This window comes from Elgaria multicarinata, chromosome 3 (assembly GCF_023053635.1).
Source record: "Elgaria multicarinata webbii isolate HBS135686 ecotype San Diego chromosome 3, rElgMul1.1.pri, whole genome shotgun sequence".
NCBI lineage: Eukaryota > Metazoa > Chordata > Lepidosauria > Squamata > Anguidae > Elgaria > Elgaria multicarinata.
The window spans coordinates 51,330,564-51,347,881 of NC_086173.1; the positions used below are offsets into that span (position 1 = coordinate 51,330,564).

The following is a 17,318-nucleotide window of genomic DNA, read 5'->3' on the forward strand; positions in this document are numbered from 1 at the left end:
AGATGTCAGGCAGTGCTTGATTTAATCCTGAGTGGTGCCTAGATACGATTAGAGTTTAAAGTGTTGCCAATCTGCTTGTTAACAATGATAACAGCACTAGATAATCTAATATCTATGTAAATTGAAAATTACCTAGGAAACCCAGCACAATCACATGATTACTTGTGCCTCAGGGGAGATTAGAAGATTGTGGGAACTTCAGATTTCATATTTCCAAACTTAATGTGTCACTTGGACACCTCACTTGTAAAGAGAGAGAGAGAGAGAGAGGCAAGATCTACACCAAGCAGGATATAATGTTTTGAAAGCGGTTTGAAAACGGTGTATGTAATGGGTTTGAATTGTTGTCAAAACCGTTATAAACTATTATAAAGCAGTAGTGTAGATCCTGCCAGAGAGAACCATTGTTACTCAGTATCTTCCCCAATGGGCCCTACTCCTGTACATATCTGATTTTCTCTCTTTCTTTTCCTTGGCTTGTTTTTGTCTTGAAGCTGATGCTCTTTCCTGGCCTCTGGTTCAGCCATAATGGAACAGTCACCTCTATAGACTTCGGTGTGCAAGCAACGAAGAAGTCTGTCCAGGCCCATTTCCAGATCTTCCGCCCATCCTGCAGCCCCAGTCAACATTTGATTCCACCAGGTAAAAGAGACCTGTCCCTCTGCTCCCTTTCTTGTACGTTCCGTCCTGTGCAACTTTTCCTTTCCTGCACTTGAGAATTAAACTCGGCATGATGGTTCCAGACTGCTGGTGACTTCATGGGATCCTAGAGCTAAAAGGATCTGCACTGTGGCAAGATTCTGCCAGATAAGAAAACTGGAAAGAAATGGCATTCCAAAAGCTTTCATTGCTATTTGTCCAATGCACCTCTATTTTTTTTAAAGGCAGGATGCTTTCCTTTAATATTCAATTACATCTAGAAATTTAAACCTTTTGCTTTATGCCCTTCCCAGTTTTTTGTCAGTGTTCTTCATAGCAGTTATTTAAAATAAAGGTTTTAAGGTTGCTATATTCCCTCAACCCCATCTTTTTTTTTTCTAATTGAAGAAAATGGCTTTGCTTCAAATCTTCTCTCTTTTTAATTTCTTTTTGTAATTGGAAATGCTTTTCAATAGCACTAATCTGTTTCAAAATGTGACACTAAAATTTGACCCTGTGCCTGTGCTGACTGGAATAGTAAATAGGAATGACTATTTCTGGATTTTGGTGTCTGAAGATGGTGCGTTTTCATAAATCTTCGCAAACCCCAATATAGAATATTGAGAAATCACAGTATTTCAGGTTCCCCCTCCGGGATATTTCCATTATTGGATGTTTTCAACTTTTGTGTGAGTGTGGGATAATTCAAAGCATATGTTTTTATTCCTCAGGCTGCAAATTGCTCCATTCACCTTTTGCCTGCTGCCACTCAGAGCCACTCTGCTGCACTATGGGTGGGTGCCCAGCTGGGCAGCAGTGGTGCCCTTTGAAAGATCACTGTCTGAACGTCTCCAGTCCTTGCAGCTCATACGCTTTGGAGAACACGACTGCCCACAGCCAGCCATTCCCATACCCCCCACGGTACAAAGGAGTCCCACCATTCTATTCCATAGTGGCTGATCTCCCCTTCTTGCTCACTCCCATCAGTGAAAACACCCACATCCATGTAAGTGCATCCAGGACATTTCTTTGAGCTTTGTGTAGGCCTTCCTATCTGTCCATGACATGACTAGTATTTTTTATGGTGCTTTTCTACAATACTTTCAGTTTTCTTTCAGCATTCTCTGTAATTCTTTCAGAGATCCCTTCAGCTTTTCTGCATACCTTGTTTTTTCCCCCCTTGAATGTACAGGAAGCCGTTCTCTTAGGAAGACTGGTCATGCCAGAATGCTGCAGCACAAACTGCAGCAAGTCTTGTGGTGCCTTAGATCAAACCAAAAACGTGGAGAGCATCCAAGTCAGGTCAGAAAAAAGGAGAAAGAAATTCTCAGGATGCAAACGTTTTTATTACAAAGCCCAAAACGTTTCGGCCTGTATTCTCTCAAAGGCCTTCTTCAGGGGGTTGTTAGGAGATGACTGCAGGATTCTCTCTAGCAAGATAATTGTCTCATTGGCATCTTTTTTCTGTACCTTAGAGCAGCCTTCCCTAACCTGATGCCCTCCAGCTGTGTTGGACTGCAACTCCCATAATTCCTAGCCAGCATCGCCATTTAGAGGGCACCAGATGGGGAAAGCTACCTTAGAGACTAGCTTTAAGAAAACTCATGTCACAATACATTGGCATGATGATGATGATGATGATGATGATGATGATGATGATGATGATGATAATGATGATAATGATGATGATGATTTAAATTTCTTAAGGTGCAATCCTATGAAGATAGCCGACAGCCTCTGAACTTAGATGCTGTTGAGTATCCAATGCAGAACAGCTGCAGCGTGGAGGCAATCTCACTCTGCATTTTAGCTAGACAAGCAATTTTGCCTGTCTAGTGGAGGCTTCCAGGAGGGGGTTGGAAAGGGATAGGTCATAGCCCCATGTCCCCAGATTCCTTCCCTCTATTCTCCCAGCAGTGGCTGCTTTCCCCCATCATTGCACTCCATTTTGTGAACATGGAGAGGCAGCCACTGTGGTTCTCTCCACGCTGGCTATGAGGGGGGCAGGGGCGGTGGAGTGCAGTTTCCTAGTTCCCAGCTCTGAGCCCTGTCTATAAGCTGGGAGCCACGATACCAAACAATCCTTTGTCTCCCCAGACGCTGTCTAAGGGACATAGGATTGTTCCCTCAAGTGCCTTCATTTTAAAAAATGGCTCAAGGCAACTTACAAGAAAATTCAAACATACAAAAATGTAAAGCAGTTTAAAAGAGCTAAAAACAATTATCAATAAAACACCACAACCCCATAAAATAATTAAAATGTCAGTGACAACCATAAACAATTCAACTGATGCGTTAAGAAGCCCATCCTATCTTGTCAAATGTGCACTGTCAGTCTTTAACGTGTCACTGGACTGACAGTGCACATGGCCTTCATCATACTGCAACAGCAATACAAAAAGGTGAGACTATATAGCACCATTCCATAGTCCCACGTTCTTTACTCCTCAGTTCTCTATTGAATTTCAGATTTGTTTCCCATCCCTACCCGCAGAACAGTTGTGACTTAGCGGGAGGATATTTACTTTGCAACCCTAGCAAGGAGGAAATAATGTGTAGCTGTTATTGGTTCTGGTTTTTTGAGTAAGGCCACCCACTTTGCAGGTTCCTTGGTTAAGCTGATGATAGTGGTGGAGACATCTACCTTTCCTAGGTGATGTCAGCCTTGGGATCCACTGTGATGTTCTCTTGGAGATACAAACTGTGTGCCAAGCGAGCCTATGAGGAAGCGTTTGCTGATTGCTCCCACTTCATGGGAACCAGTTCAAGGAAGCCAGTTTTTGGGCGGAGCCTTGCTATTCCAGAGATGATGCAAAACTCTTTTGCCTAGGCTTCCTGATATCTCTATATTTAGTTCATTGTGTGCTGCTCCTTATTTTGTTGATATTGTGATGTTCTATGGAGTAGTGTTAAGCTTTATGGACTGAGAAGCTTTATGGACTGGCACATTGTTCTGCTTCTTGTGCTTTGAGCCATTCAAGTATGAAGAGTTGCATGATGGTCTAAGACTGTGTGTGCATATTATAAAAGGAGGGTGTCTCTGAATGATCCTGATGAGACAGACCCAGTTTTTCTGTACATTTTAGGTTCTCCTGCCAAAGGAAGAGATCTTTGTCTATCCAGGTGACATCATAGGGATCCAGCACAATGCCAGCATGGGCTCATTCCTGAAATGCCACCCCCATGAAGATTCTCCTTGGCGCCAGAGCTATATCAGCCTCATGAAGGAGAGCTGGTGGGAAGGAGGTGTTGTTGAGCTTCCCAACCCCACCTGGGTGGACAGTATTCTTTGTGATCTCCAAGTGACCTTTGCATATGAGATGAGGAGCTTGGCAAACACTCCACTGCTGGACCAGAAGTTTGAGCCTGGTTTGTACACCTACATGGCAACAGTGAGAAATGCTGTCAGCACCACACAGGCAAGCTGCATGGTACAGGTGCAATCAAAAATCAGTGGTTTGCAGCTTATCCACCCCATGCCACTCAGTGGGAAGGTCAACACAGTCACAAAGCAGGAGGTTTTACTTGTTGTCAAGATTACCTCTGGCTGCAACGCTGTGGCTCGCTGGTCATCACCAGTGGACAAGGTTGGGGTGCCCTTTGTGGCCACTTGCCCAGTGGGTCTTGTGACACATGTCCCTGCCTGCAATAGAGAAACCACAGACACTTGGTTCTCCTCAGTGCAGCTTGTCACGGCTGAGCCAAAAGATGAGGAGATTTTGAACATCCTGGCCTCCAATGACGTCAGTGCCCAGAAGTTGTCCGTGAAGATCCAATCATACGATGCCATTGAGGAGCTCCGTGTGGTGCCCCCTGGACCCTGCCGGATGCTAGTAGATGTGTCTCAGGTGGGTTATGATGGTGTCACTTCCATGCTTCTCCTTGTGTTTTCCTGTGAAGGACTTCTGCTGCTGCACCAGCATATGCACTGTAAGGTTCTGCTTAAGGAATCAGATAGTGGTCCAGAGACCTTCTGATGTTCTCGCCATTCTGCTAAGCCTTCCTTCGTCAACCTGGTGCCCTCTAGGTGAGTTGGACTGGAACTCCCAGCATGCCTCTCCCAGCATAAGTATCTGGGATGTGCAGGGAGTTGTAGTCCAACACGTATAAAGGGTACCAGGTTGAGGAAGGCTGTGCTAAGCCAAACAGGTTCCAGCAACTAATTTTAAGGAGGAAAGTTGCAACTGAAAAATGCTTCTTCATCACAGAGAGATACAGAAGAACTTCTTGACCTTGTTTTAGGGAGGATCTTGGACACAACCAGTTAGACTGGTCTAAGAAACTTTTATTACACAGCCTTAGAAAACACAGATTACAGTTTAGGTGAGAAAATTGATTTACAATGCAATCTACTCATAAGTAAGCCTTATTGAATGCAATGAGACTTACTCTTAGATAAGAGGGTATAGGAGTGCAGCCTAAGTCTGACTACAGTGTTTTGTGGCTTTATAGAGCTTGAAAACTCTATAAAGCTCTCTCAAAATACTAGAACCTGGGGTCATCTCATGAAGCTGATTGGTGGGAGATTCAGGACAGCTAAAAGGAAATACTTCTTCACACAGCACAGAGTTAAATTATGGAATTCGCTACCACAAGATGTGGAGATGGCCACCAATTTGGATGGCTTTAAAAGGGGGTTGGATAAATTCCTGGCAGAAAAAGCGGCCAATGGCTACTAATCCTGATGGCTATGTGTTACCTCCAGTATCTGAGGCAGTAAGCCTACATACACCAGTTGCTGGGGAACATGGGTGGGAGGGTGCTATTGCACTTGTGTCCTGCTTGTGGATTTTTGGCCAACAGCTGATTGGCCACTATGTGAACAGAATGGTAGACCAGATGGACCCTTGGTCTGATCCAGCATGGTTATTCTTATGTTTTTATGATAAGGGCTAGTAGCCCAGGGCCACCAAAGGATGCAGACATGGTTCTGAGATGCAGGCAGGATAGCAAAACAAGAACTTGGAGCTATGGAAATGGACAGGACTTTAGCAGGGCTCAGATACCTCCGTTCTAGATCACTGGAAATTCGTACCCAGAGCTCCTTCTGGTTTCTGAGTTCTCAACATACAATAGTAGCATTTCTTTCAGACTTCTCTGCAAGCATGACTTTCAATTAGCAACTTGATTTCTGATTGTTGTTGTTGTTGTTGTTTTAAAAAAGAGGAGATGTTCAGGATGGCAAATGTGATGTCAGTTTCCATGTTTTATTTTATTCCACATACATATGGATGCTCGGAATAAAGGACAATTTTGCATATTTTGTTTTGTCTGTCCCTCACCTATTAGGAGATGGGAAAGGGCCCTTGAGAGCCAATTTAATGTTACATGCTCATTTACTGCTCCCCAGTACCTAGTCCAGGGTCCAGCCAGCATGGCTGAACCAGCACTTGAGCCATTCTAATCATGTGATGTCTTTGCTTTGACCAGGTGTTTACTGCTGAGATCAGCCAAGGCTCCTCTGTCTCTTATACTTGGGTTATAGATAACATGGACATGTTTGCCTACAGTGGCCAGAGCTACAGTGTCAAATTTAGGAGATCTGCCACATATCAACTAAAGGTGAGGAATCAAAGCCAGGTGAAAGTGGGGGCAGGGACATGTTAGAGCAAGGCATTTGTGGCCATCTCAGAGGGTCTAAATAATAATTCAGTCCAGGTCCGGGCCCGATTCAAAGTGCTGGTATTAACATTTAAAGCCCTAAACGGCTTGGGGCCAGGTTATCTGAAGGAACGCCTCCTCCCATATGTACCTGCCCGGACCCTTAGGTCATCTTCAGGGGTCCTTCTCCGTGAGCCCCTGCCAAAGGAAGTGAGGCAGGTGGCTACCAGGAGGAGGGCCTTCTCTGCTGTGGCACCTCAACTGTGGAATGAGCTCCCTAAGGAGGTTCGCTTGGCACCTACATTATATGCTTTTAGACGCCAGGTGAAGACCTTTTTATTCTCCCAACATTTTAACAATCTATAAATACATTTTAACTTGGTGTTTTAAATTTGTAATTTTGCATTGCTGCTGTTTTTATCTGGTTGAGCTTTTTTTATTGTATTTTATATTATGGTTTCATACTGTTGTTTTATATTATGAATGGTTTTAATTTTTGTGAACCGCCCAGAGAGCTCCGGCTATTGGGCGGTATAGAAATGTAATTAATAAATAAACAAATAAATAAATAAATAAATAAATAAATAATACTTATAAGGCAATTAGACCAGTGTGATCACCTCCATTTAATGATGGTGGAAGACTAGGACTGATAGAGAGTGACTTGCCTAAGGCCATTCAGTGAATTCATTTGAAAGGGGGCTTCCTGGCTCTTTTGTAGCTATCTGTAGAAGCTAACAGACAGCTGAATTGCTGTGAACGTTGTTAGCAGATGCTTGTGGGATGGGAGGCGCCAAAGGTTTCTTGATGCGTTTCTCCCCCTTGTCCATAGCTGGCAGCAAAGAACCCGGTGAGCTTCAAATCTTTAGAACTGGTGCTCAAAGCTGAACCCATGAACCCCTTGGCTAACCCTGAGTTGCTGGGACTCTCTGGAGTTGTGGAAGTCAATGTTCTCCAGACTGCGATATTCAAGGTGGAGGTGGACACTGCCATGGAAGTTACTGTGAGGTGAGAAGCAAGGCCAGGAAGTTTGGTTAAGTACAAGAGGCATTTCTTATGTACGATGTTAGAAGAGAACACTTTATAAAACAGCTACTATCTATTCAAGGCCAATTCACACCACCATTTCAGTGCATGGCACCAGTGGGAAAACCTCACCTGTGCTCATTTACAACCCCTTCACCACCCTAAGCTCAACCCATCCCAAGGACCATAGTTCAGTAGCAGAGCACCTGCTTTGTGTGCTGAAGCAGGTTTAATCCCTGGCATCTCCAGCTAAAACATCTCCCTGAGACCTGGGAGAGTTGCTGCCAGTCATAGTAGACAATACTGGGCTACAATGGACACATAGGGCTTTGCTAGACCAGGGGTTAGCCTGGGCTGTCACCTGGGCTCACTCCTGTGTGTCCAGATGACACACGGGATCCCGGGGTCAGGCAGGGGTCAACCCTGCCTGGCCCTGGGTTAACGGGCACCACTTTGGGCCCGGTATTTCTGCAGTCCCAGGCTGAGCCCGGGACCGTGGAGGGTCCAGCCCGTTCCATGGCTTTTCCCGGCTACACCGCTTACTCACACGTAGCCGGGAGAAGCCACACACAGGGCACTGGGCCCATTGGGGCAGGGGGAGAGATCAGAGCCGGGGGCAGGGGGGGAGATCGGAGCTGAGGTGGGGGGATCAGAGCCAGGGAGAGATCAGAACCAGGGAGATTGGGGGGGGAGGAGATCGGGGGGGGAGGAGATCGGAGCCAGGGATGGGGTGGGGATCAGAGCCAGGGAGAGATCAGAGCCATGGATATCAGGGGGGGATCAGAGCCGGGCACGGGGGAATCGGGGCCAGGGAGAGATCAGTACCAGGAAGATCATGGGGGGAGGAGATCGGAGCCGGGGATGGGGTGGGGATCGGAGCCAGGGAGAGATCAGAACCAGGGAGATCGGTGGGGGGGGGGGAGATCGGAGCTGGGGATGGGGTGGGGATCGGAACCAGGGAGAGATCGGAACCAGGGAGATTGGGGGAGAAGATCGGGGGCGGGGGGAAACAGAGCTGGGGAGAGATCGGAGCCAGGGAGATGGGGGGGGGGGAATCAGAGCCAAGGAGAGATTGGGGGAGCTCAGGGGTGGGGGGGGAGCTCAGGGGTGGGGGGGAGCGGGGAGAACAATTTTTTTTTAAAAAAAGAACTTACCTAAGTGCACAAGCGTTCCTGCGCATCCGGCTCCTTTAAAAATAAAAAAGATAGTGGACGCGATGGGGCTTTCCTGCAGCCCGTCACGTCTGACATGTGGATAGGAGCGACAGCCCGTGCTACTTCTTGCGCGGGTCGGCCCCTCCTCACCAACGGATTATCAGGTAGGTCTAGCAAAGCCCATAGTCTGATCTGGTATAAAGCAGCCTCCTTTGTTTCCCTGACAACATGACAATTCCGTATACATCTCCCCACCCCACCTTCTTTTAAATATTCAGAGGAGTTCATAAGATGTGGTCAGCTGCATCTGTGACTTTCTATGTGCACAAAGCCACACTGGGAAAGAAGAAAGTGAACCATAAGAGAGAGAAGAGGCCAAGAATCAGTCTAGTCCAGGCTTCTACTTCAGGCCAAGATCATCCACAAACTAGTCCCCAGCAGTGCAAATGATTCAATGCAGACCCTGATAGGCCACAACCAGAGAGCAAATGTCATGCATGCAGCGGCCAGCAAAGTGAGTTTCTCCAAGTGATTCAAGCCAGCCAGCAAGACAAGCCACCTGCTCCAGGGGAAAACAAACAACTACAAATCTGGATAATCATTTAAGAAGACCTGGAGAAAGCAGCTTTCTGACCTCAAATAGGACTATCAGTCAGAACATGAAAGTGCCTGTGGGATCACTGAGATTAACTATAATTTAGTCCAACGCTCTGTTCAGGGCCAGGATTGTGATACACCCTGGAGATATTTGCTCCACTGGTACCCTCATCATCCACATTATGATGTGCCACAAGCCAGAAACTCCATGCCAGAGATGCCTTTCAGGGGAGGAATGAATTTAGCAAAAGACATTTGAGTTCCTGAAATAACAAATTGTGTAACCAGGACTTACAATGCAACTTATTGAGATATCTCTTGACTTTTGGCAGCAGCCATGGCATCTACCTTGTGGAATATAGAATTTTTGGCAGAAGCCAGAGGTAGTGATGGATGGTATGGGAGAGCTACTGGAGGAGGGGAAGTGATAAGGGGCGTGGAAGGAACTCTGGAAAGAAACTTGCTGTTGCTGAGCTGATCTCTGCCTGATCTCTGATCAGGCAGAGATCAGCTGATCTTTCTGGTTCACTTGGTTTTGTGTTTGATGCTCCAGAATGACAAGCAGATGTTTTGCGCAAAATTGTCAGATTTTGCCAATGCACCCCAAGGTCCCTGCCTAACACTCTGCAAGATCCACAAAGGGAATTCGAATAAATCCTCTGGGCTAAGGAAACTGCCAGGGTCATTCTGTTGTCTGTAGGTTGCCCCCAGTGTATCTAATGCATTCTTTGCCATCTGTACTCTTGAGCCTGAGGTGAAACTATTTTTGGTTATAGGTGGAACTTTGGTGACAGCAGCCCAGTGGTCGAGAACTTGCTGGCTCCTCCTTATAGTGCTGAGCTACCACGTCCAGATCCACAGACAGAACGAGTTGAAGTGTCAGCCAGAGTGACACATGTATTCCTTCAGCCAGGTGGGGAAATGCAGTTACTACTGGAAGATAACTAGGGAGTTGGAACAACAACAAAGAGTCTCGTGGCACCTTACAGACTAACACATTTATTGTGGCATAAGCTTTTGTGGACTAGATGGAGAAGACAGCACTTGAGAGAACTAAGTGGAGAGAGGACCAAAAGGATTTTAAAAAAGAGAGAGCATGTCATTATTTATTTTAGATATAAAAACATTTATATGAGGTAAAAGCAGCAGAGAAGATTGGGACCAAGGCTGGAACATACATATAAGTGGGGAGGACCAGCAAATATGTTTTGTTGTGAAGTCAGGATGTAGAACTATCATGCTGTATGGGATGTTTCTTACTTTTTACTGTGGTTTCTGAAAGCATCCAAAGAGAGTATAAACTTGTCTAGTGACCTGGGGTAGTCAAATAAAATCTTTGATAAGCCTCATCCCCATAAATATTTTGGGTTTAAGAGGGTCCATCTCAATGTCCCACCAATATCTGAGGTATGTTTGATGCTGAGCTTTCTCAATGGCTGTGCCTAGGCTTTGGAAGTTCCTTCACAGGGAGGTTGCCTAGTCTCCTTCCTCTTTCCTAAACAGGAAATATTTATTGTTATACGGTGTTTTTATTTCCTTGATAATTTCTTACATTGTATTGCCTTGTTGCTTTATTGGCTGCCTTGAATGGCTACTGCAGAAAGGTGGGATATAAATGTGACAATTAATAAATAAGAATCATTGTTCTAAGTAATAAAAGTAAAACACATTTTAAAAAGAAATCCTGGAAAAGCCATCTGCTCTGACTAACACCCCACATCTTTGTTTCTGTAGGTGACTACACTGTCAGAGCTGAAGCCTTCAACAAATATGAGCGAATCCACCAGCTGGCCAGAGTCCATGCTGTCATGCCTGTAACCATGGTGACGATACTGACCAATCCAACCTCCCCTGTGGTTAACGAGGCTACTCTGTTTGAGGCCTTGGTTTCTCCTTCCCTCTATGGCATCTTATATTCCTGGGACTTTGGTGATGGGTCACCTGTCCAGGAGGCACCAAATTCTACTGTGTACCATTCCTTTGATAAGACTGGAATTTATAATGTGACCTTAATAGTCTATAATAATCTCAGTGACATAACATCAGGGGTATCTGTGTCCATCAGTGAAGGAATTATGGGCCTGAATGTGGTATGTAGTGGACCCAGTGAACTAGGTTCAGTCACAGTTGTCAATGCAACACTGATCTCTGGCACAGATGTCAGATGGTCTTTTGACATGGGGGATGGGTCTGCCTACAACAATCTGTCACATGGTGTTGTTTCTCATATTTTTGCCACAGAAGGAAAACACACGGTGACCGTGACAGTTCACTCTGCTACTTCCTCTACCACTGCATCCACCATAGCTGATATATACAAACTTAAGATTACCACCATCTTGGCTCCTGGCTGTCTATCCAGTGGGGAGCAGACCCTGCTCGAAGCTATTGTAACAGGGTCAGGGAAAGGGATTATGTTCTGCTGGGATTTCCAAGATGGCAGCCCTCCTTCTGTTCGCCATGGAGATCCCACAGTCCTTCACAGCTACATGGCAGCTGGGAATTACCAGTTGAATTTGACTATCTATGGCACAGTGAGCAGTGCCTCCCATCAGCGAGCCATTTGCGTAGAGGACAAAATCAGCTCAGTTAAGCTATTGGCTCCCATGTCTGCTGTAGCTTTAGGGGAACCACTTTCCTTCGTGGCTGAAGTGGGTCCAGTCCCAGATCCTCAGCACCGGTACATGTACCATTGGGATTTCGGTGTTGGTGAAGACCCAGTGGCTTCTAAAGCTCCAGAAATCACTTTTGTATATTTGGAAGCTGGGATGTATACAGTAACAGTGACTGTGTGGAACATGGTCAGCCTGCAAAATGCCTCTGTGACAGTCACAGCTGAGCGGGCAATTAAAGCCATTTCCATTCACCACAGTGGTGAAACAGGCATCTTCCTAGCTATGGGCATTCCCTACCACTTTGTGGCTGAAGTCAGCTGGGACACTAATGCCACATTTAGGTGGGATTTTGGAGATACTTCCCCTCATCAGGTGGGTCAAAGGGCTTCCCACACCTATCAAAAAGCTGGAGATGTTACCATCATAGTTGTGGGTGAAAATCTGGTTAGTCATAGGACAGCTACACTCACCATGATGGTGATGACTCCAGTTCAACTATTGACTCTTCATGCTGAGCAGCCAGTGGGTGAGACTGGACAGGAAGTCACCTTCAGGGCTTCTTTAGCTGCAGGAGATCATGTTCGCTACCGCTGGGCTGTTGGTGAAATAACTGGATTCCATGAGGGAGCTGCCATTTTCACTCACACTTTCTCCACCTCTGGCACCTTTGTGGTGTTTGCCATGGCTGAGAATGCAGTGAGCATGGAGAAGGCCAATATCACCATGCAAGTCCAGACTAGAATTCAAGGGGTGCAGATCCATAGTGAACATGTGGTACAGAACAAATACGTGGCTGTTGCTGAGCCCTTCTCTCTCTTCAGTGAGGTCACTCAGGGCTCCAATGTCACCTTCCAGTGGGCTGCTTTGCAAGGAAAGCATCCAGTGGTTACTGCTAAAGGACAGTTGTTCTCACTCTACCCCAATTCAAGTGGGGAGCTCCAGGTGGAGATGAAAGCTGGGAATGCACTGGGTGAAGTCACCACCAATCTTACCCTGAAGGTCTTGGAGAGAGTTTGTGGTGTGAAGGTTCAGTCAGCCACTGATAGTGTAGCAGTTGGAAAGGCAGTGAATCTGAATATCTCAGTGATGTCTGGGACTGATCTCCATTACTTGTGGAAGATGGAGGAGGATGTAGATTTGCTGCTTACCACCACACCCTCATTTTCATATGTCTATGCCACTCTGGGCTCCAAGCTGGTTTTTGTCACTGTCTACAATGTTCTAGGATCCAGCAATGGCTCCATCATACTTAGAGTACAAGAACCTGTTTCTGGAGCAAATTTCAGTATGGTAGGGACCATGTGGCCCTACTTTTTGGAGTCGGGCACCTCTGTAGAACTTCTGGGTATGGTGGCTGCAGGCTCTGATACTACATGGGAATGGCAGATACAGAGGGGGGAAGGGCAAAAAACAATCCTCTTCCATGGGCAGAATATCTCATATGAATTTGAGCAGTGTGGAGAATACAAAGTGTTTCTGCGGGTCTGGAATGACATCAGTGAGAGCACAGCTCTGGATGCTGTCTCCATCCAAGACCCTGTGCTTGGGTTGGCTGTGACAGTGGACAAGTGGATTGTATGCACAGATGATGAGGTTATTTTTATGCTGAGTGTTTTGAAGGGAACAAGAGTGACCTTTGCCCTCTCCTTCGAATCACTGGGAATTGATGTTGATAGCCCTGGAGGGATCTTTCGGTCTTCTTTCTCAGTGGCAGGCTACCACCAGGTGCTAGTGTCTGCTTACAACAACATTAGTAATCAGACAGCCACTATCATGGTGAAGGTCTTGGAAAAGGTGAGGGGGCTGCATCTCCTGAATGATTTCCCATCCATCCTGGAGGCTAACAGGGGACTAAAACTCAAAGCAGCTGTGGAAGCTGGAGATAATATTACCTTCTTTTGGACCTTTCAACTCCCTGGGCTACCTGACTATAATGTCACAGGCCAGCAGGTGACATATATGCCTTCTGGCAAGGACAACTTGACCATTCTGATAGAGGCCTGCAATCCTTTCTGTGCAGATACTCTTATGGTGATAAGAACCATACAGGTGCCAGTGATAGCTGCTACTCTGTCCAGCAATGGCACTAGGACATTTGTCAATCAAACAGTGGCATTTGAGGTGATGGTGGCTGGTGGCAGCGACCTTCACATGGAATGGAAGTTTGGGGATTCAGATGAGACCTTTGCCAGTGAAGGAGACTGGAGAGCATTTCACAAGTATCACCAAGCTGGTGATTTCTCAGTATTGGTAAGAGTCTACAATAACGTCAGTTTTGTCTTGGCACAGTCAGAAGTAACTGTGCAGCAGCTGGTCTGTGAAAGCCCCACTGTGAAATTGGTGGATCCTCTCTCCATGATCTCCAAATCCTATGCCAGCTATTTTGAGGCCGACGTGGACTTGAGAAGATGTACAGCTTACCGGGCCTTATATTGGTGGGAGATATTCCGCACTTCCAGCTGTGAGCATCTGTCCAAGACCAATTTGGTTTCATTACCTCATGTAGATATGCTAACCCCTCGCCTTGTGCTCCCCAAGCTCTCGCTGGATGTTGGTTCCCACTGCTTACGCTTCACTGTGTCTCTGGAGTACACTCCATTGGCTCAGATGGTTTCCAGCAACTTCACTGTGCTTTCCAGCAAGCTCATTCCCATCATACAAGGAGGATCCTGGAGGAGATGGACAGCTAAGCAAGACCTGGTTCTAGATGGAAGCAAATCATATGATCCTGATATGGCTGTGGATGCAGACTCCTCCCTGGCATACCAGTGGGACTGTGAACTGGAGGTAATAAGAGAATCTGAAATGGCAGCAATAAGGCACGTTGTTTGGTCAATCAAGGTAATTAATTAATGAGATGGATAAGTTAGAAAGGTGGGTTCTCCTTCATATGAAGCTTTTAACAGTTGCTATCAGATCTTGCAAGCATATGGGACTAACCACCTCATCTAAGCATGTTCTTGGTATTTCCTATTTCTCCTGGTTCCTGCTCCCAGCCCAAGTCCTGTTGGACAAGATTAAAGAAGTGTCCTTGAATTATGTGCCTCTCATTCTCAGGGGGGGGGAAGATAGAGAATACATAGCACCCAAAACATGTGCTCTCCTCTCTTTGCAATAGCCTCCTGCAAAGCAAATTTCTGTAGGAATTGCAGGCATAATTGTTCCTATTCCAACAGGACATTAATTGGATTTCTCACTGTTACAGGCACCAAATGTGTCCACAGCTCTGTGTGGCTTTCCTTGCATGGTAGGCATGGACAGAATGATTATCCCACATTCCATGCTGAATCCAGGGTCGACTTATCACTTCAACCTTACTGTAAAGAAGCCTGGTAAAGATCCTGCTTGGGTAGCACAGACGGTGAGCATGGCTTTATTACCTTCTTTATTCTCACAAAACAAAAAGGGATTGTGAGGAGCCCCAAGAGGATCTCTCCAAACTAGAATGGGCATTCAATGTGGTGTAAAGTGATGCACTCTGGGGCAAACCACCCCCACCCCCAACTTCAAGTATAATCTGATGGGATCTGAGCTGGCAGAGACTGACCAAGAAAGAGATCTTGGGATGGTAGTGGACAGCTTGCTGAAAATGTCAACCCAGTGTGCGGCCACTGTAAAGACGCCAAACTACTAGGTGGCCTGAGAGAGGCACCAGGGACTCCTGCACTGCACCAAACTGTGGCTTATCGGATATTCTTACTCCTCTTTTGCTAGAGGGTGTGGCTCTATTTCTATCAACCAGTCACACTGTATTGGTTTGGGGTTGACTTTAACATGGAGTCTGATGTCCTCCAGCAGATTTCGATTGAATCTACCCAGATCCTGCCTGTGACCCTGGAGTGCCGTTCCTGCAGTGCTTTGTCAAGCTATGAAGTCAGCAGCAGCATCCATGTCACACTGTCTGGACAATGCAAAAACTGTGACAATGGAACACGGGTGAGATAGTCCAGGGCTGTAGAGCAGCAAGGACTTAGCTGGGCTGGGCACAAACACCGGCCTCTAGCTCAGCCTTTCCCAATGCAATGCTCTTCAGCTGTGTTGGACTGCAACTCCCATTGTTCCCAGTCAGTATGGCCATTGGCCATGTTGGCTGAGGATGATGGGAGTTGCATTCCAATACAGCTGGAGAGCAACAGGTTGGGGAAGGCTGCTCTAGCCATTTAGAAGGAGGAGATGATGACCCAAGAAGGGTGGTCTACTTCAAACTCCCCACCACCACCATCATCACCAAGTGCTCCAGCTCTTCCCATTCTTTGTACCACTCCAAATCTATCATCTTTATATGCTGAGGACAAATGACAGGGAAAGGCTAACTCCTTCATGCTCTGCTTGTGAGTGCCCACAGGCATCTGACTGGCCTCAGTTAGGAACAGAATACTGGGCTAAATGAATCTTAGGGCCAAATTACTCATGATGTTGAGTGCATAGTTTGGCATCATATGATTCTTTTAAAAAATTAAATAGGGGGGAGTAGGGGTGTGGAGTGTGGGGTTACTCCTTTGTTGCAGTCCTGATAAAATCTGACTCACCGCTGCCATTTGGCATGGAAAGGAAGCTGCCAAATAGTATCTTCAGGGGAGATATGATTTTCATCAGGATCACATCATGGCATGAAGGATTAAAAATTATCGCCTTCTCGTCCCCTGGCACCATGGTTCAAATCCTGATCAGACCCTCCCATTTCTTTTAAAGAAATTTGCGCAATACTATGTATTTAACACAACCTTAGTCAAGCTATCAGTCTTTTCCAGGAAGGCAACTCTCCTGCTCTTAAAGCAACCGCTCACCCAACCTCCTTCCTAGAACTAAGGCAACAGGCAATATTGTGCAATAAATGTGTCATTTTGATACTCTGATCCATGCTCACTGCAAACATACCTTCTAATCCTTGCAGTACAAGTGGAGAGCTCAGAATTCGGATGGCCTTCCTTTGACCTTGGACAATGTGACCACTTCCACAGGAGACTCTAACCGTGACTTGGTGATCAGGCAAGGGGTTCTGCAGGATGGAATGAAGTACATTTTCACCGTGTTGGTCACTCAGCCTAGAGGACAGCTTCAGGGAGAATCCAGTATCACTCTTACCCCAAACCACCCACCCAAGGGAGGAGTCTGCACCCTGACACCAGAAAACAATATCTATATCTTGGAGACGCCAGTTAGATTTCAGTGCATGGGTAAGTAACTCAATGGACTTCCCTATCACCACCCTCAGGGTGATCTTCTGTGGCTGCCTCCAGTTCATCTGAACAGTGCATTTTGCTCCACGTTCATCTGCTCTAGGTTTTGGAAGGCCCTTAGGCAAGACACCCTCAATAAGTCCTCTAACTCAGTGAGTCTACCTTCTCAGTGGTATTGTCATCAGCTGCTCTTACTCTTCATCCTCTTTCTCATCATTGCTCCCACTTGCTTGCTTAGCAGGTAGAGAGCCAATGAGGATGTTGGCAGTGGCATCTACTGCTCCTCCTTCTCACCATGGGCAAGAGTGAAAGGCAGGTGAGCAAGCCAGTTGCAGTGGAGAAGAGGAGGAGCAAGGCCCAAGAACTGTTGTGCCTGACCGTGCCTACCTTTGGTGTTGGCCCAGCTTGTGCCTTTGGATCTCCTACCATATCCAGTAGATTGCTCTGCTCATGTTGTTGTGTTCATGTAAACTTATTAGATTGTTTTACTGACTATCGTAAACTGC

At 46.3% G+C, this 17,318-nt stretch overlaps 1 protein-coding gene across 1 annotated transcript in view; it reads left to right on the plus strand.

Moving 5' to 3' along the window:
* The first annotated feature begins 6,129 nt into the window (after positions 1–6,129).
* Positions 6,130–17,318, plus strand: part of LOC134395338 (polycystin-1-like) — a 30,600-nt gene continuing 19,411 nt past the window's right edge. The window contains exons 1-7 of the mRNA XM_063121499.1: positions 6,130–6,201; positions 7,073–7,248; positions 9,794–9,930; positions 10,752–10,986; positions 11,380–14,419; positions 15,347–15,568; positions 16,527–16,809. Of these exons, the coding sequence (XP_062977569.1) occupies positions 6,130–6,201; positions 7,073–7,248; positions 9,794–9,930; positions 10,752–10,986; positions 11,380–14,419; positions 15,347–15,568; positions 16,527–16,809 (4,165 nt within the window). The remainder of the gene's footprint in view (positions 6,202–7,072; positions 7,249–9,793; positions 9,931–10,751; positions 10,987–11,379; positions 14,420–15,346; positions 15,569–16,526; positions 16,810–17,318) is intronic.